This window comes from Cryptomeria japonica, chromosome 2 (genome assembly GCF_030272615.1).
Source record: "Cryptomeria japonica chromosome 2, Sugi_1.0, whole genome shotgun sequence".
NCBI classification, from domain to species: domain Eukaryota; kingdom Viridiplantae; phylum Streptophyta; class Pinopsida; order Cupressales; family Cupressaceae; genus Cryptomeria; species Cryptomeria japonica.
The window spans coordinates 225,082,764-225,108,001 of NC_081406.1; the positions used below are offsets into that span (position 1 = coordinate 225,082,764).

The 25,238-nt window shown below is 43.8% G+C and overlaps 1 protein-coding gene across 1 annotated transcript in view; it reads right to left on the minus strand.

Moving 5' to 3' along the window:
• LOC131048686 (uncharacterized) overlaps nucleotides 1-25,238 on the minus strand; it is a 156,662-nt gene that overhangs the window by 15,332 nt on the left and 116,092 nt on the right. Inside the window, exons 6-8 of the mRNA XM_059213996.1 lie at nucleotides 24,956-25,007; nucleotides 24,751-24,836; nucleotides 24,349-24,447 (exon numbers count right to left, since the gene is read on the minus strand). Coding sequence (XP_059069979.1) covers nucleotides 24,349-24,447; nucleotides 24,751-24,836; nucleotides 24,956-25,007 — 237 coding nt within the window. The remainder of the gene's footprint in view (nucleotides 1-24,348; nucleotides 24,448-24,750; nucleotides 24,837-24,955; nucleotides 25,008-25,238) is intronic.

The window sequence follows — 25,238 nt, forward strand, 5'->3', positions numbered from 1 at the left end:
TTCATCAATCAAGTGTCAAAACCCCTCTTTCAGATATGGAAATGAATATTTGAGGCTGGAAATGTTGATTTTGACTAGGAAAATGACCTTTTCAGGTCCGCAAATACAAGGTTCCAAGTCTGATGTCCCTTAAGTTGCTTCTGATTATGATTGGTTCTGTCCTAAATTCACACCTTTGCATGCTACAATTTTGTAGCCTCGAAAATTGCATACCCCTTTGTAATTTGACCTACATCTTTTGTAACCACTTTGGTGTCCATTCCCCTAGCACCTGAATAAGCTCACTTCAGCCCTTGCATCAGCCTTTTGCCTCTTAGGATGCTCAAGGCCCCTTTTCAGCAGCTCCCTCGTGGCGTTAGTCTTGTTAGCCACATGTCTCCTTTGTCTCTTCTTGTTTTCGAGCGCGATTCATTTGGACACTAGTGCGTCGCGCGGACGTCCACGCGTCGCACATTCGTCCCGTGACATCTTAATGTTCGAATGTCAGTTCTGAGCACGCCTTTCCACTTCTCACTTGCACATGTCGGTGGAAACAGCTCGGAATCTTCTGAAACAACTCGTGACCATCTATTTCCCTCCTCTTCTCTCATTTTAAATCCATCTTTTCTCTCCATTCAAGCTCTCTAGATTCGACAGATAATCTCTCTTATTCTTTGGGCTCTCAGCTCTCACAGCTTTCTCCAGCTCTCTCTCGCTTGCTACGGCAATCTCTAGTTTGCTACAGCACTCTTATGCTCTCACAAAAATCTTTTGCGACTCCATTGGCTTTCTCAAGACTCTTTGGTAATATCTTTCTATCATTCTATCTATCTCGTCATTGAGCATCTTGGGATTTATCACATCCCCTATCTGTTTAATCATTTTATCATTCTAGCTATTTATCTTTTGATCTATCTATCTCTCTAGGTTGTTCGTGGAGGTGGAAACACCAAAACAAGGGTCTAACTGAGGTAGACTCCAAAACACATCCCCCAACATTTTCCTTCATACTTGTGTGCAGGTTTATAATCATAAGAAGGAGATTATTTAGCGGGAGGCTTCATATCATGGACCGGTTGTGAGCTTCCTTCTTTTCTCCCTTCTCAAGTCATTCTAATATTTCTCATTGTGTTATTAGTTTATCTTGTTGTTTTTCCACGTTTATTTAATATTATAAATGTATCTGCTACCTGTAATGCCCCTTCTCGTTGATGTACTTCCAATGGTCCATTGGCCTATTCCTGAGACCCGTGGGCCATGTGGAATGAAGAATGAGGGTCAAACATTGATGAGGCAAGAACTTACTATTTTTAGTAAGTCAGGGGTTGGTTGTTTTGGTGATACTGTCCTACTGAGCTTTCCATGCTCTATCACTAGGTGCAAAGATCATGCTTTTCGGAGCAGTAGTTCATGACTTACTATTTTTAGTAAGTGGCAGTATGGAGTGTTTCTATGTTTGGCAGTGGACAGGATCCTGATCCTGCAGCAGTTCAGTGGTCGTCCTTGCTCAGCTTCATCCTAGTTTTTGTTAATAATCAGTATTGGAGTCATAAGTGATGTAATTAAATATTATTTCCTTATCCTAAGGTTTAATATTTAATTAATTTGATTATTTTTACTACTGATTAATGACCTTGGAAATTGTGCATAACATGATGTCTCCTAAGTGCTAGGCGAATTGTTTATGTCTGGAAAGGGGACGCCAATATTAAAATGGGAGATGTTATTTTATTCAACAAAGTATTTGCTAAGTCATAAATCATGGTACTTGCTTGCTTGGCGTGAAGTTTGACTTGAAGTACGGCGCCATCCTTGGGTCCACTTGGGTTAATGAAATGCAAATGGGAAGGACGAATTTGGGCATATTTGTGAGCATTTGCATTTGAATTTGGTGGGTAAGAAGTTATAAATAAGAGCCTTGGGCTCTCATTTTGTTATCTTATGAAAATTGCATCGTCATGCTGCCGGTTTGGCAACTGAAAATCTGAGCTTCGGAGTGTGGCTTCCTAGCTAAGTCTCAGTTTTGTACTTGGAAGATAGCACCTAGCTGTGTCCTGGTGTTTCTAGTGTTGTTGGTGAGTGAGTTTTGCAGATTGTGGAGTGTTTTTTGGTTGCTGGTCGCGGAGTTGCTGAAACTGTATTTTGCTCATACCTCTTGGCCTGGCGATTCTATCATTCTAGGTACTAGCTCATTCATCTTTACTGCTACTGGCGATACATTCTGTAAGTTTGTGGCCTGTTTTATTGAGCATTGAATTTATTAGAGTAAATCGAAATTCTCTGGTTAGGCGTGGGGTTTAGGATGTGCATTGGGATGTGTGCCAAATAAATGAGAGTGTTTTGATGGCTCACCTTGGGTTTGTTTTCATTGTTGCTCGTATAGTGTTGGTTTAGAACTGTTTTGGGGTGAATTGGGTATGAATTCAGTGAGATATGAGTGTTTTAGTGGGTTCAAAGGCTATTGGTTATGCATTTCCAACCTGCAGTTTTGATGTTAGTAGAGTTTCATGTTTATTATCTCTGATGTTCAGCATTTCTCTTCTACTCTCACTCTCTTTGTTATTGTAAAGTTAAGTAGTAGTGCTACTAACCCATTCTGGCTTGTAAACTCTCATCCCGCTAAAAAGTGGAAGAGGCTTCCTGCCTTTAGTTTTGATGTTAGTAGAGTTCCATGTTTATTATCTCCGATGTTCAGCATTTCTCTTCTACTCACTCTCTCTATTATTTTAAGGTTAAGTAGTACTACTACTAACCCATTCTGGCTTGTAAACTCTCATCCAGTTGAAAAGTGGAAGAGGTTGGCTTGCCGCCTACATCAGTTAATTGTAATTCAGTCCTCACGCTACATAAGCGGTCGAGTGATGATTGGTTGTAATGGTCCTTCCGCTGCATAAGCAGTTGAGTTGAGTTTTTGTAATTCAGTCCTCCAGCTGAAATATCGTGATTGAGTGATTTGTGTTTGTTGTATGTTTCTCTTGGTTGGTTCACCGCCAAGTTTCTTGCTTTCCCGCTGGATAAGCGGAAGGGGCTGGCTTGCCGCCCAGTATTGTATTCACTTTATCTTTTCAGCAAATTTGAGATCTAACGATCCCCTATTCACCGTATGCTCTCACCTTCCCATATTAGGCACTTGGTAATCAGAAAGTGGAAGGGTTGCATTTTTCGGCAAGTTTTGAGTTTATGCTTTCTAACCTTAACGGGTTATCTGTTGGTTGATGATTATTATTGGTCTTAAAAAAAAAAAAAATTATCCGGGATATTACACTACCCCCGTACGGCTTCTATGTTATGTCTGTACTGGATGACAGCGCGTCACGCTGGTGTCCCAGCTCCGCGCACACGTCCTGAGGACAGAGACTCAACAGAGTCGTCCGGGACTCTCATCTGCAGTCTATTAGCTTAGCTTTTCATTTTTATCCCCTGGTTCATCCTTAGCACCAGTTTGAGTGAGGTAGCGGCAAATCGATTTGTCCTCTGAGATTTATCATCTTGGAGGTGACAAATCCCCCCCTCTACAAATTCGCCTAAAAGTCTACTCTACTGATTATTTATTGCGGATCAGGCTTGATTTCTGCTTGGATGAAGGAATTTGACCTCCTTTTATACCAATTCTTTACAGAATTCACATCTTATCAATTAAGCCGACTAGAACTTATCAATCATTTGGTTTGCCTATCCAACTTTCTATTTCTTTTTTTAAACAAGGCCTCTATTTCCATGAGCGGGTTTAAGGGGGTCTTATGAACAAGGCAAGGGGCATTTGGGGTGTCCTTAAGGAAAATTTTGAGCGCTGACTTTATGTTGTCTTGGATTGTTGAGTCAACCTTTGTTAGGAATAAATAACGTATGTTAGTAAGAATAATATTTATAAGTGTGTTATGTTTATGTTTATGTTTGTCGCTGAGAGGTTCCCGTCGGGTAGTTGGAAGTTGGTGACGGTTGCCAACTTGACCAATCGTCGGGTCTTTATATTGTTTGGTTGGAACCTCGACAGAGAGATTATGTATGGACAACTCTGGACACTGGAATAAAGATATAACTTTTCTAGTCTAATTATAATCATTGTCATTTATGTTGTGATGTACAATCGTTCTGTTACATGAATACTTGGTACGTGTGGGAAATCCTGTGTTATCTGATTATTCACCAACCATACATTTAGGACTAAACATTTTGGCGTCGTTGCCTGAACGAACCTGGAGATAACTATGGCGGCAGGCGGAAGCAATTAATGGGCCGGCCATTTAACCAGCAATTAATTGTCGTGGACAGTGACACGCACGAAGAGAGTACCGCGGAAGAGGAACAAGAGGATCAATTGACGGCAGACTTGGTGGAGTTGTGGGACGTGTCGGTCACGCAGTACGTGCAGCAAGAGGCTCAGGAGAGAGCCGTCTCGGAAGGCACAGTACGTGGTGAACTCACCATCAGCACCCCCGTCTTTGACCTACTCGGGAGTATTCCAAGGTTACTCACCAGAAATTTGATTGCACTCCAAGACCAAAGGGAGGAAACGGCAAAGGAACTTTGGCGGCAACAAGTTCTCCGACGGTACGAGGAACGGAATCGTAGGGAGGAAGATGAGAGGGAGGCTACTCGGCGCCATACCTCTAGCACTTGATGCCCCTACAGCCGAACAAAGACAGACGTACCACTACTACCGAAGGAGTAGACGAGGGAACTGTACGGAGATCTCTCCGCATAAAAGAACAGGCCGACAGGAGACCGCGACTAAGGGAGGTTGCCGACTCGAGGAGTCTGGAGAAACACAGCAGAAGTCGGAGTGTGAGTCAGAGTCGTAGTCAGAAGAGGCAAAAACCGTGTACGTCGAAGGAGTTGGCCGAGGTCGCCAGGAACCTGCCACTTCCAGACATAGCGGAGGAAGATCTCGCCGACCAGGCCCCACACTCGACGTCAAGTGAAGAAGACTCCAGAGCCGAATCGCAAAGCACCCAGTCAGAATTTTTTGAACAAGGAGAGGAGGCGGTACGAGACCTGCACGAGGAAATCGCCACTATTTTTGAAGCAACATTGTCTGGCATTAAAATTTTGTCCTTGTCAGAGGGCATCAAAATAGGAGGGTCACATCCGGAAACCCCGGGAAGGACGGACTATAGAAGCGAAGGTGACCAAAATCTGACTGACAGGGGCCCGACCAGACCAGGAGCGTACGGTACCTCCCGGACACATAATACCTTCCCGGCATATAGCCATTTCCAAGCACTGCATAAAACCATACAGAAAAAAACGATGGCACACACTCCGAAGAAGCAGAAACTCCCAAAATTCATGGGCGACAGGTCAGAGGACCCCGTACGGCATTGCAACACATGCATCACCATCTAGGAAGCAAATGGCCAGGACGACCGAGACTACTGGTTGAAGGCTTTCCCGGCCACTCTGCGAGGAATAGCTATTGACAGGTATACAGACCTCGATGCTCAGCATAAAACGTCTTGGAGCAATCTGAAGAAGGCCTTCGAGGAAGAATTCAAATGCCTACGAGATGAAAACGAAATTGTGGCGGAGATTTACAACACCAAACAAGGAAAAAATGAAAGCGTGCGCACATATAACAGAAGGCTAAGGGAACTACTTAACAAAATAGAGAACCAGCCGGCGGATGGCCTCAAGAAGCGGTGGTTTGTAGAAGGATTGGTACCGTCCCTGAGAAGGCAAATGAAAGTGGTCCCGCCGCCATTGTACGATGAAGCATACAATCGCGCCATGGATATTGAAAGTGAAAACATGACATCCTGGGGAAGCAACGAGAGAGCGACAGTGACAGCACGGACGAAGACAATGATGGGGGATCCAAAACCATGCAAGCACTTCGGAAAGATATGATGAGGATGATGAAGGAATTAAAAGGTGACAAGGAAAGTGGTAGGGAAGGAAAAGAACTATGGTGCACTGACTGCAAGATTGAAGGACACACTAAACGAAGTTGTCCCCGCAAAGTTTTCTATGACATCTGCCAAGTAATGGGACATTCCACTAAGGAATGCCCGTACAACTTGAAAGCATGGAGCACACAAGTGCTCTACGCCCAACCCGACCAAGCCACACCGTCAGCGACACCTCCGAAGCCAACAGCAAACTCTGACGCCTCCCCTGGAGGGTACAGGAACAATCGGCGGGGTAACAATAGATCCAATAATAACACACCAAGGAGTAGAATTCAATACAACGCGAAGGGGCGACCCATGATTCAATGCAGGAAGTGCAATGAATGAGGTCACTTTGCCCGAGAATGCCAAAACGGAGGTGATGCAGGAAGTTTATTGTGCAAATGGTGCGGTCCAGGAAATCACGAGGACATAGATTGTCCAAAGCAAAAAGGGATGAACATGCTAGACGAGGAAGGATCAGGAGAAGACGTACTGGCAATCACAAGGTTGCAAAACAAGAAAGCCATGTATCCTGACCCTCGCACAGAAAAAGAAAGGCTCCAAGAGGCAAGGGCAGATATCGAGCAGGCAGTGGCTGGAGAGCTGAGGGCCTCGCACCTGGCTACCGGTACACCAATCTGATCAGAACCAAAGAAAACTATCATGGCTCTGACAAATGTAACCGGCGACACTACCCTTGGTCAGGAACACCAAACGATGGCGAAACCATGTAGTACAGACCCGGTGAAGGAACCTGGTACGGACGCCATGAATCCTATGCTACTCGCGGTGGGCGCCGGACGGAAACCGGCAGTAGTAGAGATGGATATAATGGGACAAAAGCTTACATACACCATTGTTGATGGTGGGTCCAGAGTCAACGTACTACCGAAGGAAACTTGGCGAAGCCTCGGCAAGCCTACACTCTGGCCACCAACCTTCCACCTGGTCGGTGCAGATCAACATGGTATCAAATCCCTCGGTACCCTCATGGCACAAAAGGTGGTAAATGGGACGCAGCAATTCCTGCTAGATTTTGTAGTCATTCCGCTAGATAGGAAAGCGTACGACGCTCTTCTAGGAAGGGGGTGGCTAATCATGGCCAAAGCTAATCATAACTAGAAAAGGAATACGCTCTCAATCGAGAGTGACGGTCATAAGAATGTAATTGATCTAAGGAACCAGTCCATTAGCGAAGAGCTCGTGTCATCGGACTCCAACTCAAAAGATTCAAATAGATGGGAGTGGGGTTCTGAAGGAGACAAAGGAGGGAAAGAACCCGACAAGGAAGGAGTGTTGGAACTGGACAAATGTTCCAAGGATGGAACCAGTTCACTGGCGGGACATTTTCATTGGCAAATGGAGGACTATGAGGTCTTCCACCCGTAGTGTCACATGCTTCAAATATGTGAGATAGGAGAATCAAGCGGCGAGATGAAAGAACAATCCTTTCCCCCGGAGTACGGTAGATACCAAGAGGGAATGGCACAGATGGACGACACGCCAGCCCACCAGTTTGAACGGGATAAACCCATCAAGTACGAGGAACGGGGTGTGGAGAAGGTTAATCTGGGCAATGAGGTAGAACCATAGGTGATACTTGTAGGGCATTATTGGAACCCCGTGGTAAAGGCAGCAGCCTTCAAGATATTTTTGGAATATAAAGACGTCTTTGCCTGGACCTACAAGGACATAGAGTGGGTACCGCCAGAGCTATGCGTGCATCGCAGAACCCTCGTACCAGGAGCCCAACCGGTACGAAGGAGGTCGTACAGGATGAACAAAAACTACGCAACCAAAGTAAATGAGGAGATCAATAAAATGTTAGAAGCAGACTAGTGACTGGGTTTCTCCAATAGTCATCTCTCTTAAAAAAGAGGCTAATCAGATAAGGATATGCGTGGATTTCAGGTATCTAAATGCAGTAACCATCACGGACCCATTCCCGATTCCATTCACTGACAACATCCTCGAAGAAGTCGCTGGGCACGAGATATAAACATTTCTGGATGGGTTCTCCGGGTACAATCAGATAAGTATTGCGGAAGAAGATAAGTTGAAGACCACATTCGTGGTGGAGGAAGGAGTGTATGCCTATAATCGCATGCCCTTTAGGCTATGCAATGCGCCTGCAACCTTCCAGAGAATAATTTTGCACATTTTTGACAAGATGTTCGTAGGGAATTTCAGAGCATTCCTGGATGACTGGTCGATTTTTAGTGATCAGGACACCCATTTGAAGGCTTTGGGGGAATGCATGGAAAGATGTCGGAAGGCTAGGTTAGCCTTGAATCCAAAGAAATGTTGGTTTATGGTACCATAAGGGAAACTCATGGGCCACATCGTCTGTAAGGAAGGGTTGAAGACAGACCCGGACAAGATAGGAGTAATTATCCACATGGAGAGTCCAACAAACGTAACAGGGTTGAAATCATTCCTCGGCCATGTCGGCTACTACCAGAGATTCATCAAAGGCTTTGCGCAGGTGTCCTGGCCCTTAGATAAGTTGACAAGGAAGGGAGAGTCATTCGTGTGGGGTACGGAGCAGGAAAAAGCCTTCAAAGAATTGAAAGACCGGCTGGTGAGTGCACCGATATTGGTATACCCGGACTGGAACAAAGAATTTCACGTACACATCGATACCTCCAACTTTACAATTGGTGCTACCCTTGCCCAGGTAGGGAAGCAAGGACTAGACCATTCCGTCTTCTTTGCAAGCAGACTCCTGTCAAAGGCCGAACGGAACTACAGCACAACGGAGCGAGAGGCACTCGGGATGGTGTATGCAGTACAGAAGTTCCGACACTACTTGTTGGCTACACCGTCCACATTTTATGTGGACCATCAGGCACTAATGTACCTAGTGAATAAGCCAATCATCCAAGGGAGGGTAAGTCGGTGGCTACTGCTCTTACAGGAATTCACCTTCACCATTGTCGTACGGCCAGGGAAGTCCCATGTAATAGCCGACCAACTATCAAGGATCAGAACAGGGGAACCAGCCGAGGGAGTGAACGAAGACTTTCCAGATGCACACTTGTTCCAAATTGCAATACTACCAACCTGGTATGAAAAGATAGGCCAGTACCTATCTACCTCCACATTTCCAAGCGAGATGCCTTCAGGGGAACGGAGGAAGCTAGCACTGAAGAGCAAAACCTTCCAACTAATTAATGGGCTTTTATATAAGATGGGTCCTGACCAAATCTTGAGGAGGTGTGTCATGGAAGAGGAAATTTGCGGTGTATTAAAGGAGGCACACGATAGGCTAGCAGGCGGACATATGGGACCAGCTGCAAATGCTAGAAAAGTGCTTCTGGCCTATCTATGGTGGCCAACTCTATACACCGACGCTCGAGAGTGGGTAATCGGATGTGACACTTGCCAACGAGCGGGGAAACCCCTCAAGACGGACTTCATGCCTCTCTTTCCTTCGCAACAACAGGAGTTATTCGAACGATGGGGTTCGGACTTTGTGGGACCTTTGAAGCCAAGTAACATACACAGGTACAAATATATTGTAGTTGCCACGGAATACCTCACCAAGTGGGGAGAAGTTAGGGCCTCGCCGGATAACACGGGTCTAAGTAGGGCACGGTTCTTGTACGAACAGATTGTCACAAGGTACGGCATACCACTCCAAATCACCAATGACAGCGAAGTGCACTTTGTCAATCAAGTAATTCGTACCATGACCGTGGAATTTAAAATATTCCATAACCTATCCAGTCCGTACTATCCCTGCACTAACGGACGGGTGGAAGCAACCAACAAGGTGTTGGTATCAATAATCTACAAATCGTGTGGGGTGGAACAGGAAGACTGGGAGGAAAGACTACTAGCCGTGCTATGGGCCTACCGTACAACATACAAAGTCACTACCAGGCATACCTCATTTCAGCTCATGTACGGGTAGGAGGCAGTGGTACCAGCTGAGTACACCATGCCGAGCCTTCGGGTGGCGGTGGAAAACAGACTCAGGGACCAAGAAAGCTTGAATGCAAGGCTTGGTGGTTTGATAAAGCTAGATGAACGAAGACTGATGGCACAATGGGGAACAGAGGTGGCGCAATGCCAACGGAACCATTGGCACGACCAACATCTACGGAAGGCCAACTTCCAGCCGGGGCAGTTAGTTTTGAAGTATAACGGTCGGAACGAACTTCGACCAGGGAAGTTCAAGGTCCGTTGGCTCGGACCCTATAAGATCACAGAGGTCGGTAGGAACGGAGCAGTAAAGCTCTCGACTCTGGACAACAATCCAATCAAAGACCCAGTGAACGATTCCAAGTTGAATATCTATAGGGAACGGAATAAACCTGTGATTGAGATTAACATGCTAGGATACACCACGAGAGAACATTGGACCATTGATCGAAGCAAGGAGGTCGAAGAGGACCCGGTGGTAAAAGGAGAACCCTATCAAAGGAATGATGACTGGGCGAAGCCTTTGGCAGCCATGGAAGAACGACTTGTACCAAAAAGGTTGGAAGGTGTGGCGGTTCCCAGGATCCACAAACATCTCACGAATGTGTATTTCGGGGACCCGGCTGTGTGGGTGAGAGTTTAAGGATATTGGAGGAAGCGGACCCCATACGAAGGATCTCGGGAGGGATACGTAGCATATGACATTGATGAAGAAACGGAAGCCAGGAGGAGAGCTGAGAACATAAATAAAGAGGAGTCGATGGACCTAGAGGAAGAGCTCGACTTGGAAATATATGGGGCAACCCTAGGCCCATGTTTAAAAATGGTGCTGAAAACAGAAGACCTATTCGTCATCGCTTCCGAAGCAGGCAAGGTAAAAGCCGAACCTAACTCATTGTACCGGATGATTCTTAACCCGGCTGGGCCACCAGAGATTGACGAAGAGAGAGTAAAATGGTACCAACAGTACGGGGATCACTACATTGACGGTCGCTACAAGGGTGTAGGACCCACCCCATTGGTGGACAAGATATGGGATCTGGAGTACGTAGGGACGTGTTGTGCACAAGAATGCTATAGAAGACTACCACACATGTGCGTGGTTACACGACTCAGAAATAATAATGAAGACGCCCAACAATGCCTCAAGGGTAAAAAGGAACAACAACGGGGATGAAGACTCCGAACAGGAACCAAACAAGAAATGCAAGGAAGACAGGGCGAGGAACAAAGAAACAGGGAAGAAATCGAAAAAGAAGCAAGGTAGGGGGCCAGCAAGGAGGAAACAAAGGAGACCGGAAAATTCTTTAGCCACAAGGACGAACACAATAAACTGGCCAGTGGCTTACAGCAGACCAACTATTGGGCACGAGCGGGCCAAAGGATACCTGGGGAAATTAAAGGCACGGAGGATAATATTGAAAAAGCCGCGTCAGATAAAGGAAGTAAGACGGCTGCTAAAAAAAGGGGTCTTAAAGGGTGAGGAGGAGAAATACAGGAACAAAGCAAATAAGTCCAAGTCGGCAAGTATTAAAAAATTGAAATATCAGGCAAGTTACGTTAATAAGACTGCTAAAAAGACAATTATTTTATGTTAAGTTAATAAAACATTTATACTTAACCCTAACCCTGGCAAAGAAAAGTCCTTATAAAAGCCTCCACGAGACTCCATTAGGCACAGCGCAGGGAAGACAGCAAGGTGAACCCGGCAACCAGGCGGATTTGAGCAGACGAAAGCAAGCAACTGTTCAGGACAACCACCAATACACCGTACGGACCAATTGTACAGACGCAAAGGCAAACCAGGAGGAGTTGATAAGTCCGTACGATGTACGGATTGCACAGTCAGGAAAGCACAAGTGCCAAAAGGCTTCACCGTACGGCATATGGATTGCAGAGAGGTGCCAACAAGGTGTATCGTACGACGTACAGTCTCCATGTACGGACACGCCAGAGGACGGAAGACGACGTACATCGCACGAGGGGTGGAAACAAGCTTTTGCCGTACACGTATGGCGTACGGATTGCAGAGGAGTGTCAACAAGGGTCACCATACGGCGTACGGCCTAACCATACAGATGCATTCATACGTGGAAACAAACTTTCAACGTACAGTGTACGGTCTAACCGTACGGATGCATTCAGGGGAAATCGCCAGTGGAAGAAACCGTATGGCGTACGGTATAAGGGAATCGGCCATAGGACTGTACGGCGTACGACGGCAACAAATTGCTCGTACGATAGGTACCAGGATCGACAAAGTGCTACCTTCGGCAGGCTACCTATTCCGTACGGAATCCTGCACAAATCGTACGACCAGCTAAGGAGGAAAACACAAGAGAATAAGTACGGTACGGTACAGTACGACAATCAATACGCAGCACTCCATATAAGAAGGCAACAGGCAATTATAAGAAGCATAGGGGTCGCCTGGCAAAACAAGTTAAGGAAGTTGTACGGCAAGGGGACTGTGCGTGGTACTATGGGTCGTACAAACTGGCGAGACAATCTTTCCGAAAGCTATAATAACAACCAAGGAAGGGGCAAGGGAAGAAGAACAGAAAAAGGCAGTTGCAGTACAACCATGACTGCCACAGAGCCCGCCAACAACAAGAAAACCAGAAGCAGACCAAAGACACCAAAGGACTCAGAGGGACTCACGGCGGCGAATGTAGCATTTGAGAGTGTGACAGGCAGCGAATGTCGTACCTGGTGCGAAGAAAACCCTCCAGACCATGTGACGAAGGAATCTCTCAGGAGGGCACAAGTCGATCACGTCGTCCAAATGCCCACATTCAACATTAAGGAGTTCGAGCCAGTCCTACAAACCATGGTATGGGGCTACAATCCACAGGAACGAGCTTCAGTCATTCAGTTTCAAGGGTGCACAGTGCGAGTTTCGTTCAAACCAGAGGATTTCAGGCGGGTATTTGGTATACTCGAGAGGGGGGCATCTACGGCCAAACCAACCAAAAAACTCACCAGGGAAAAAAAAAGAAGTGGTTGATGGATTTGGTGTGCAAAGACGATCTCACGGAGGAGCAATGGAAAAGTGCCTGGGCCGACAGCAGAGGAATGAAGCGTGCGTTTATCGCACCAGGTGAATGGAGGATATTAATGGACCTGGTCAAAAGCCGCCTTACAGGAGCCAGCCAGGCATCCGACATAGCTATATGGATGATAGGATTAATGAATGGGATCAGATGCGGGAAGGTGTACAATTGGGGGCAACTCCTCGCAGAACGAATCCACGACTTCCTGAGACTGGAACACAAGACGTTCTACATGTGCCATCATGCTATCAACTTGTTCCTCGATGTCGTACCCCTGCAGGTACCACCATAAAATTTGGGGGACATTTGAACCACGCAGAAGGGTAGAACCAAATAAACCCACCATGTACTACTATATCCACCTGGACACCCTAGGCGACACAGCGCAACCAACAAGAAAGAGGAGGAAACTGGACACATCCATGGACATTGAAGAGGTTAGCAGCGCAGAAGATTCGGAGGAGGTGGAAGAGACGGAAGAGCAGGAAAGCGGTGATGAGGGGTTCCATCTGTCAGGACACACAGTTGTGGAGGAGGAAGAGGAAACAAAATCGTGGCAGCAGGAAGAGGAGGAAGAGGAGGAGCAACAGGGAGGGTTGCGGGCCCAATGGAAAAGTATGAGGGTAAAATTCACACCCTCGAAACTATCCTCGACACACCTGGTACCTTAGGAGGCGCTTGCAGTAGCCAGCCTAGTGGGAGATGTACGACCAGTAGGGGTGTTGTTCCAGAAAATCGGCGAAGGGGAACCACCAACAACGACAGGTATCCCTACCACAGATCAGCTTGGTCGTACTTGTAGCAGGAACCGGTACGGTACCAGCAGAAACTAGTATGGGTGACTTGGAGGCAACAACAACATTGGATACTCTGACAGACGAAGATATAGATGCCTCGCGGGATGGATGGCTAGGGCAATTCGCACTTGCTCCACACCTTCCCCCCTCCCCTGCACCGCATAACATGGCCATTAGGTCGGGCATGACCCCAGATAGAGATATTACTGTCCCAGACCTGGACGGAGAGAGATCCGCTGATCGAGAGCAATAGAACCCGAGAAGTGACAAGCAGAGCAGTGGACCGGAGGGAGCACTCGCAAGGCTCCACATTACACCACCTGATCTGAATGATCCAGCAGGCTCACTCGGACGATTCCTAGGGGAGCTATAGGGGCTCTCCGATGTTGCACGCAACATGGCTCAGCTTACTGGAAAGATGGAGGCCGGCAATTCAGCCGACGCTACACAGTTGTGTCACTTCATGACCGAGGGGTGCAACAATGAGTTCCCACACCACTTTGAGCAGCAAGGGTGGTCGGACCATAGTACACCTGAGATGATTCAAAACTAGACCCACAGGCACCTGATAGGAGGCACAGGCACCTTGAGCACCACCTTCCGCAGCATGGAGAAGGCCTTCCGGGAGGTGTACTTACAGATGCGGCAGCACCAACTGGAAAAAGAGGCTCAGCGGATGTACATAACAACACTGGAAAAGGAAGGTGAGAAGCAGGCACAGTTGGCTACAGTGGAGAGGAGCTTGAGGAAGGAGATGGAAATGAAGATGACTACCTACGAGGCCTATTGCAGCATACAAGAGAAGGAGGCACAGGCATTAGCAGCCCAGGTGGCAGAGCTCACCTTACAGCTGGAACAAAAAGATAAAAAGCTACTGGAAGCTGCTCACATGGTAAAGAAAGCACGGGAAAGACAGTTGCTGGCGGAAAAGAACCTGAAACTTCAGGCCGGACAGCAACCTCCTATTGTGGCCACTACAAGGACGCCTCCTCCCTCTTCTCGGTCTTAGCTATGTTTTATATAATTCAGTTTCTCTTGTCTGAGTCATCTGGAAGACGACTACGCTTTTTGGGGGGGCTAATGTTAGGAGTAAATAACGTATGTTAGTAAGAATAATATTCATAAGTGTGTTATGTTTATGTTTATGTTTGTCGCCAAGAGGTTCCCGTCGGTTAGTTGGGAGTTGGTGACGGTTGGCAACTTGACCAACCATCGGGTCTTTATATTGTTTGGTTGGAACCTCGACAGAGAGATTATGTATGGACAACTCTGGACACTACAATAAAGATATAACTTTTCTGGTCTAATTATTATCATTGTCATTTATGTTGTGATGTACAATCGTTCTGTTACATGAATACTTGGTATGTGTGGGAAATCCTGTGTTATCTGATTATTCACCAGCCATACGTTTAGAACTAAACAGCCTTATGTATTTGATTTGTTTTTTCTCTGCAAGATGAGTTCGGCTATCAGCATTTATGAATTTCTGTCCTCATTTATGAATTTCTTACTCCTTGAGCAGTATAAATAGTAATACAATGTTTAACAATTGCCTACCAACACAATTCACACTTCAAAATCATTATCCTGTTCTGCCATGCGAATCAGATCTGATTTTGCGACAGCATGTGATGTGAAATGTCTGATTTTCTGATCTGCATCCAATCACTCCTAGGCACAAGTGCAAGGTTTGAATGGACAAAGCAAGTGCGCATTTGAGGGGGCATTGGGGACAAAGTTCAAGGCGGGAATTCCATTCCCACAAGGACTTGGTAAGGCAGATTTTAGGGTATGCTAGGGACTAAACCCCATGTCTTGGGCGGTAAATAGATGGTGGCAGAGACAAATATGCTAGCCGCATATGAGATGGGTCCAGGGACTAAAGGATAGGTGCATTTGAGATGTGTTCATGGACAAATTAAATAGGTATTTTAAGGAGTGAAGGGACATAAGAAGTAGGTGCACTTTAGGTGTCCCCAAGGATTAGGCAATAGGCAGGATGCAATTTGAAGGTGGTGAAGGACTTGACATAGGTGAAATTTCACCTCACCCAAAGATTGATAACGGCGCATTTTGATCTGGCCCATGGACAAGGACTAGGGCAGTTTTTCGTGCTTCATAGGGGCAATGCCAAGAAGGATTTGAAGTTGCATAAAGACAAGTGAAACTAGGTGCCAATCCACACTGGAGAAGGACAAAATGCAAGGCGAGTTTATGATGTGATCAAAGACAAGGGGAATGCCCATGAAGTTGTTTAGGGTAAAACTGTACATTGTCTTTGCATTCCACACTTCATCCTTAGATTTTAAATTCCGACTCTAAATTTCCATGCCTAGACAAGGACTTCCACAAAATTCTCCATGTTCCCTATCCTGACAAGGTCGGAAAATCCAAAACAAGGAATTCCCTTGTCAAGATTTTTCACCATTTCTTCATACTAAACATTTCAAAACCTAAATCCCCCTTGACAACCTTGCAACACTTTTGCACTTTGACAACTATGACAACGAATTCCAACATTGACAACATTTCTTGCCCTATGGCAATATTTTGAAAGTTTGACAATTTTTGATGTTTTGACAAGATTGACAAGATTTTACAACTTTTGACAAAAAATGACAACATCTTGCATTTCAACTTCAAGCCTTGGTCCTGACACTTAATTGAGGAATCTGGACTCAAAATATGTCTTCCTCACTACACCACACCTTCAAGGACAAACCTTACATTCTAATTCATTTCAAGAACGGGTTGAAACAAACTTTCTCAGACCAACAAGACTAAACCCTTCTCATAGGCAATGGCAAAAACTACGACTATATGCCAAGCTAAAGACAACTAAGCTAAAACACCTAAGCTAGGAAGCAAAAAAGTGGGGGTCCTGTTGACGTGTATTTTGTACACCATCATACACAGAATAAAATACCAATAGGCATCTTATCCTCTCTTGAGAAAATAGTCTCTAACTGCTGAAGATTCGCGTAAAGGATCAGTTAGGTAGACTCCAAGGTTCTTTGATGTAGGGTCTCTACGTGTGGACAAGCTTTTTTAGTGGTATGATGTGATTTGCTGTTTCCTCCAAGGGGTCTTACGTATTCAAAGTTCGAAGATTTTACTAAACTAAAAGGAATTTTCAAAAAAGGCAAAAAGATAGGGTTTAAGAGGTCTAATCTAGCTTAACCCTATGAATGACTTAGCATGGACGAGATTTGGCAAGACTCAACCAACTTCAATTTTGCCATAAGATAACAACTCAATTGAAATTAGTACGATCTTCTAAGGTAATAGAATGATATTCAATGCATCAAAGACCAGGGACACTACTACGAAGGTACATATCCAAGACACAATGATAATTGAATATTAAGGACTCAAAGTGTTCTCCAGTCGACCACGCAAGGCGTTCCTACAATCAGCAAGAAGGTAGTGGTTTGGATTGCGAATCCTACCAAATATCAAATCTCACACTTAGTCCTTCAAATTAACAAACTACTTCGATTGAGCACGATTCAAGTGTATCAAACAACCATGAAGATAACTCAAGAAATTTGCAACAAAACACCATAACTTCAATATTTTAATGATTTCCAAGTCATCATCTACAACAATTGCTTGAATTTCTCTCTTCAAGACTCAATCTTGCTACAAAATAAAATTGCTTACAACTCTAATCTCTCTTCTCTATTACATCAACTATTGACTCTTCGACTATATTCTATTGAAATGAAAAATGGGGGTATAAATAGCATCCCCAGTTACAATGAAAGGTCCAGATTGAAAGTAAATCAACGGACAAGATCATGACACCTAAACCCTAATTAGGGTTTGTTACAAATGACCTCCTTTTTACTGAACAATATTAAATACATAGCCAAATATTAAATTCGGCACAAAAACCTAGGAGGTATCAACCAATGAGAAATAAGATGTCATGTCATCTGCAACAACCTTTCATCTAGAATCTTATTCCCTTTCCAATTCTCTTTCTTAGCATATGCAATGAATTTTGTCACGATTCCTTCGATTTCTGTGATCGGAATCTCGGGAAGATTCTTGATACTCTCTTCTAAGTGGATGATCTGATCGAATGCATCTAGAAGAGTTGCGTCCCAAGTAGGTTCAAGTTCCTTCGTTCTATCAATCAGGAGCATGGTGGCATACATCTGATCATACTGCTCATCTGTAACATCTGTGTCCTTGCGAAAGATGATCTTGATTCTATCCTCAAATTCCTGGATATCCACATCTGTCTCGACCTCGATCCTTCTGCCAAGAATGGTACGAAGTACCTCAAATACTCTGTCCTGGATCGGATTGATTACCTCCTCAACTTGACCACATCTAACACTGATGTCCTCGAAGAGAACACTCTTTATATGGAGTAAGGTTGACCACTGAAATAAACTGTGAGAATCACCTTCCAAGATCCTCTCTTGCGCTAAAATTCTTCTGGATGTGTGTCTTATTACTTTCAAGACAGGGATGACAACGTCCTTGGTATGGGCAAATGCAGCTACTGTTGCCATCAATCTGTGGATTATCTCAAGAACTTGGATAGCCTGATGAATAATCTTCGTCATCCTTGAAACAAAATCTATGGCCACTGTATGAGATCTATCCATCCAACTACATGTACGCTGGACCAGGGTCCTAAATCTTTCTGCCTCATTGATCGATTGAAGTGGCAATGCTTGCACTGGTGATCTAACTGGATCCTGACGTCCCAAAGGTTCATTGATGTGACTGAAATATGTCCTCCATGCACCGACCTCTCTCTCAAGCTTTCTATTCTTTTCCACTTCTTCTCTAAACTTGTCCTTCAATGCCTCAAATGTGTCGGTGGCATCATCTAAAGTCTGCTCTGCTGTGGATGGTCCTAACTCAATAGTCTGTACATCATAATCCTCTGCTAGGATCTCACCCTCATATTTGTCTGCTGCCGGTGTAGCTATCTGCAGTTTCCTAGATCCAGTCTCATCTCGAATCATCTTGGACATCTTTGTAGCCTTCTTCTTCTCTGTTATCACATGTGAACGCCCAACAAGGCTCTCTAAATCAATTGCATTGTCCTCGTCCTCAATTACGATCACCTTAGTCAATCTTTCCTTCAACCAATCTGGGATATTCGATCTTGTCTCTTGAACTTGAATCTCTTTATGTACTATTTCTTCTTGTCTGGGAGGAGATGTTATTTCATTATCTTCTTCTAACTCATAGTCTTGGAGAGATCCATCTGACGAAACATGCTGTGCCTGTCCTTCCTCCTGCCTGTCATTCTGTACCATAGACTCCATGGACTCTTCCACTCGAACTGTTCTATCTTCTGGTCTGGAAGAAGTACCTGGTGTTTGATCTTTGTTGGCACCTTGCTTTTTCTTGGAAGACTCCTCCTTCTCTGATCTTTCCTTTCTCTTCGAACCTCTCGAATGGAGATTGCCCTCACTGGCACATCGAAGGTTACCTTCACCTGAATTCCTAGGATTAGGATTGCCTTCACTAACACTGGCTCCACCTTCAACTGGTTTCTCTTCCAAAGTAAAAGACATAGCTATGCCTTGTTCTCTCAACTTCTGATGCTGAACGTCTACCCACCTGCGAGTACAAGACAAGACTGGTGCCATCAAATCATCTAAATCCACGACCTCGGGCTCATTCCAATCCAACCTTATTGTTTTGCTTTCTCTATCATAGGAAGACTGGATGTGCCTGCCATTGTCCTGAGCTTGGTCGGCCACTCTGTAAATCCTGCATTTCCTGATGAAATCCAAAGGCAATCTAGAATGTATCTTTCGTTTCACTTCGAGATCATCTAGGAGGTTCATCATAAAATCTTCAATTTGGTGCTCATGTTTAAATCTTCTGCTGACTGTCTCCTCTAAATGTCCATGTGGATCAAAACTATTCCTCCAAGCAAAAGATGAAAAAGAATACAAGGCTAACTCCTTCTCTGCGTCATCCATGGCTAAGACATTAGGACATACCTCAACTGAATTACCCAAAATAATAGGTACCTGAACTCCGTTCTGATGTCTGTGTCTGAATGCCTTCACATATGCTGCCAACTGCCTTGTTACTTCAAGTAACACAATTCTGTCTGTCGGGTACCTCGGCAACATGTATGGGGGTAAAGGACATCCATGCACTCTAATGTAAGTGAACTTGGGAAACTGAATGAACCAAGCACCGTACCTCTTGATGAATTCCTGGGCATCCTGAGATAATCTGTTGTGAATCTCTCCTTGCAACGTCCTTGTGATGTTCATCGTGAAAGTATCATTAACTAACTTGTAGTTCTTCCTTGGCGGATGATGCAAGTAGGCATAGGAATCACAAGCTCTGACCTCGCCGGGTCCTCTTCCAATCATTCCTCTGTGAGGTAGTCCTGCGTACTCAACACTCCTGATCAAAGCATAGATGACGTATGAACTCATGTGGAAGGACTTAGTAGCCCTGAGTCTCCTCAACTGTACGTCTAAGCAGTGGCTAATTATCCTAGCCCAATGTATTGTACCCTTTCCTTGAACAATCACCTGGATGAAGTAAAACATCCACTTCTCAAAATAGAAGGCATGAGGTGCTCCTGTAACTCGGTTGAGCATAGTAATCAAATCTCTGTACTCCTCCTGGAAATCAATCCGATGCGGTGTGTTCGGTACCTTGCTTAGACGGGGACGACTCTTAAGTAGCCAGTTCTTATTGATTATGCTTAGGCAAGCATCTGGATCATCATCGTACACTGATCTGGCTCCCTCAATGCTCTTGTATATCATGTCCCTGTGCTCTGGAAGATGGAAAGCTTCACTTATGGCTTCCTCTGAAAGGTACGCCAAAGTGTTTCCCTCATTGGACACAATTGTCCTGGACTGTGGATTGTAGTGACGGGCACACTCGATCATCAACTCGTGGCACTGAATAGCTGGAGGAAAACCGGCCGCCTTAATGATGCCACTCTCTATTATTCTCCGGGCGACAGGTGATGGCTTGCCAATGTAGGGGACCTCTCGAAACTTCTTCGTGCTAAAGTTCCCCAAGCTTGTATCTCCAATGTTGCTCCACTTCGACACGATCTTGGTCTCCACTTCTTCGGTCTTCTGATCTTCTTTCATGAGAGCTGAGCGACTGGTGGATGCTCCCGCCTTCGGGGTCGCCATACCTACACAACATTTCACTATAAGAACTAGATTTTGCAATGAATAACGTAAATAAGAGAGAAAAGTTTTTTAGGAAACGTCATGATAAGTCTCTGGAGTTATCATTTCCTAAAAAACAACGATTGAGCCAAGAGATTCGAAATTCAAAATTTCAAAATTTAAAATATGACGACGAATGAATAAAACAATAAAAATTAAATCGCCATACCTCAAAAGAGAGCTAACTTCTAGAATGCAAAAAGGAAAAGATCGCCTAGGCAAAATTGAGATAAAAATAGATCTTCAATGTGGTCTCCTCAAAAAATCAACTTCGCCACCCTTGGATTGAACGTGATCTTCAAGTCTTTAGCAAATTCGCCTTTGATGTGATCTTCAAACTCGCTCAAATGGGTCTTCAAGTTCGCACCACCCTAGATAATCAAGCGCCACCTTTGGTCTTCAACGTAATTCGCACTCCACACAAGATGATATTAGCGCCACCTTTGGTTTGAAATCGCACTTCTTTCCTTCTCCTCAAGATCGCATGTGAAAGGATAAAATGATGATGTGAAAATGATAATTCCACTCCCCTTATATAGCGCTTGCAATCGATTTATCCCTTAGGCCGACTTGGAGATAAAAAACACTTTTAAAAATGATTTTAAATGATTTGCAATAAAATAAGAAGGCCGACCTCCTTAAATGAGCGCTTGAAATCGATTTTATATTAATTAATTAATTAATTATTAATGCCTTGCGTTCTTTATTTACAAATTTCGATTTTAATAAAGGCAAAAATAATTAATAAAGATCAACGCCATATTAAATGCCAATTTAAATAGGATTTTCAATTTTTTATCGATTTTAGCATTTAAGGAAAATTTGAAATGTTTATTTGGCACCAAAACTATGAAAACAAAGGGGACGTACCTCATCACTCTGGTCCCTTGGAGAGGGACAGGAGCGATCCATTATTTTGTCTTGATTTTGCATTTTTTCACGATCAACTCCTTCATCTCCACGTTCAATATCGATCATCATGATAAGTCCTTCGAATTTGATCATCTTGCATGCGTACTCAAATGCCTTTTGAGTGCTCATCGCCCTTGTCCCTTGGAGAGGGACAGGAGCGATCTCCAAATTTCCACGTTTAATATGCATCTTTGTTCCTCGATCTTTCATTGTTGGCGAATAACATCCTTTGTTCGTGTCTTCCACGTTCGTTCCATTTGTTCGCATGAGGTTTTTGGGCGTATTAAAGGGATCATCGCCCTTGTCCCTTGGAGAGGGACAGGAGCGATCCATGTTTTCTCCTTGACCTTGTCAACTTTAAACCTTGATCTTCGTTGTGATGTCCTTCAAACGTCGTCCTTCACCTTACCTAACCTCGCCTAGCTTTGATCTTGAAGGAATATGCGTGCTTTTAATAGTATCGCCTTGGTCCTTGTCCAAAGGACAGGAGCGATGTGAGTTTTTTAGTATGTTTGACAATGCTTGGACGTTCAAAACTCTTGCATGTGGTCTTCAAACGATGCCCTGAACCTTGTTCAACCTTATGAAATCTTGTCCTTACGTAAATCGTGCACAAAATGACCAATGCATCTAACATCGCCCTGGTCCCTTCCTGAGGGACAGGAGCGATCTAGGTCTTAGGGTGCGAATTTCTTCATTATAACGTCCCTTGAGTACTTGTGCTTGCTCAAGACGCCTTGAAATGTCCCTCGCCACTTTGTCTTGACTTGGATCAACCTTGAACTTTGGAGGAACGACCTTGAACTTGCATAGGAAGTATCATCACCATTGTATCGCCCTGGTCCCTTGGAGAGGGACAGGAGCGATCCTCCCTTTATGGCCTTTATTTTCACCTTGCCAGGTTCCAAGTTTATATTCAACGGACTCGTCACGCTCTACTCCATTCGTCCATGCCTTAACATCATCTGTAACTTTGCAAGAAAATCATTTATATCAAAATCGCTCTGGTCCCTTCCTGAGGAACAGGAGCGAACTAGGCATTTAGGACCTTGTGGACGTCTAAAAAATCTTCAATTTATATTCAACGCGTTCATCTCATGTTCTTCCTTGCTTTTGAACGTACACTTGTCTTGATTGTAGCTCGGATCTTGCCTAATGAAGGAAATCGCTCTGGTCCCTGGGAGAGGGACGAGAGCTACAAGGTACCTCGCCCTGGTCCCTTGGAGAGGGACAGGAGCAATTTTAGCATTCTAGGTCATTCTCCTTCATTTTTGCATTTCAAATTATATTCATTTGGTAAAGCATCTTCCTTTGGACCCTTTCAAATTATCAAGTCATCGAAATCTCGCAAGGACAAGGCAAAATTGAATTTATAGCTCCGGTCCTTCACTGAGGGACAGGAGCGATTTTCCTCCTGGAGGCATTTCTGTGCTCATGAAAATCTTCAATTTATATTCAATGGAAAGATATCGCCGTTCTCCATCACCTCCAACTTGAAATTTGTCTGGACTCTGCAGGGATGATGAGATATTTGAAAATGAGCTCCCGTCCTTCACTGAGGGACAGGAGCGATTTTGCTCTTACAGGCCAAAATAACATGATTTTTCACATTTTAACACTTCACGAGGCGAAAACAAATCAATTCCAATGCCCAGGATCAAAATCAAAAAAAGTCAAAATTTGGTCAAAATATTCAATCGGACAAAAAATCACATTTCACTTTCAATACTCAGACAAATTAAAGCTCTGCATCAACATTCCAATTGAAAATTAGACCATTTTGGCGAATTCACTGCATTCAAAATTTGCATCCTAGAAAAGGAAGCTCAAAAGCTCCCAAAAACGACTGGATTCTGGCCTGAAAAGACAAAATTTAAAACCCTAAGGCTTGACCCTAAATCCAGACGACTAACTGACTAACAAAATCCTAAAAACGAAAGCGAAAACGAACGAAAAACAAGCAAAAAGAGGGGGTCCCCATTTGCGATGGGGCGATGTGTGAAATGGTCACAACAGGTCCCCATTTGCAATTGGGCGATTTGTGAAAACGTCACAACAATTTCCAATGTACGCCTAATCCAAAAAGTTGTCACTAAACCAAGGACTAACGTATTGCACATACAAACTCTATTAAAATGATAAAGATATGCAAGACATGATGCCTACACAACCAGATGCGTTTCCTCCCAGTTTTTCCAAGTTGTCTCCTCTAATGCATATGCAAGTGCTATAGATTCACACTAGCTTTTCAACAGAGAACACATTCCAAGCAACAGAATCTGCCAATTCCTACGTAATTCTGCCAACTGAATCAAGTCTATCATACATAGTAGTTATTTATTTCTAACAATTACAAAGTACTAATGCATAAAATGAATTTTAAGCATTATACAAATGACTAGAGACTTTATGCTCTCGAATATTCCAGAATCAAAGGAGAAAATTATTAGTGAATTCAACAAAAAAGGTCTTCCCTGAAATAAATGAAATCCTTAACGGATATATGTCCAATTGGATCCATCACAAGGAATTACTAGATATGAATATTTCATAAAGAAAAGAACTTCGTCAAAATTTCTACAAGATTGCTTCTTACCTTGTTGGTATCTAGTAGATCATCACTGCTAATTGTTCTTCCTGATTTCAATAACTTTTCAAGAGGTTTTTCTAAAGGTAAAGATGTCTCTAACAATTTCTGCAAAAACAAGCCCAACCAAAATAGCCCCTTAAACAAGACTCTTGTTCACTATGTGAGAACTATTTTAGTTGTGCATAAACATTAAAATCAAGTCTAGTTATTCAAAAAATAATTTGTTCACATAATAGATGTCTTCAAGAGACACTTTATAAAAAATGGTCCAGATCAAGAAGCCATTAAAAATTAACGTTTTCAAACACAAAGGATCTCCATTCCTCCAGATATTTGAACAAATATGTGCATTGTAAACAGGCTATCTAGGAATTTGCTTCTCAACTTCTTGGGATGCACTAGATCAACCTTGCTTGTTTTTCTTTGTGAACTAGATGCCATTTCATGAGGATTGTCTAGTCGGTAAGTGGCCACATCATTCTTTATTTCACCATCTGCACATCAAATTAAATCTTAGACTATTCACTCAATCTCATCATAGAGATAATTATAATAGCCAAAATGACGACTGAAAAAAAATACAGCATCGTTGAATCAAAAATTTATCACATACTTTTAAGCTCAATAGCAGCATTTGCTAGAGCATCAGCTTTGCCATTAAATTCCTGTCAAATACAAAAATATGACAACAGATCCAATATCATTCCTCACTGGAGCAATCCCAGTCTGAATTTATTTTCAGAAAAATCATATCAGAGAATATTACAAAAAAAGGATAAATATGCTAATTCTTACACACATTTCTTAGTTCCTAAAACCTTACTATTCATGGTGTACATTTTCTAATATAAGATGAGACCATACTTCACTAATTGATTTATTATTTTCAGAATTCA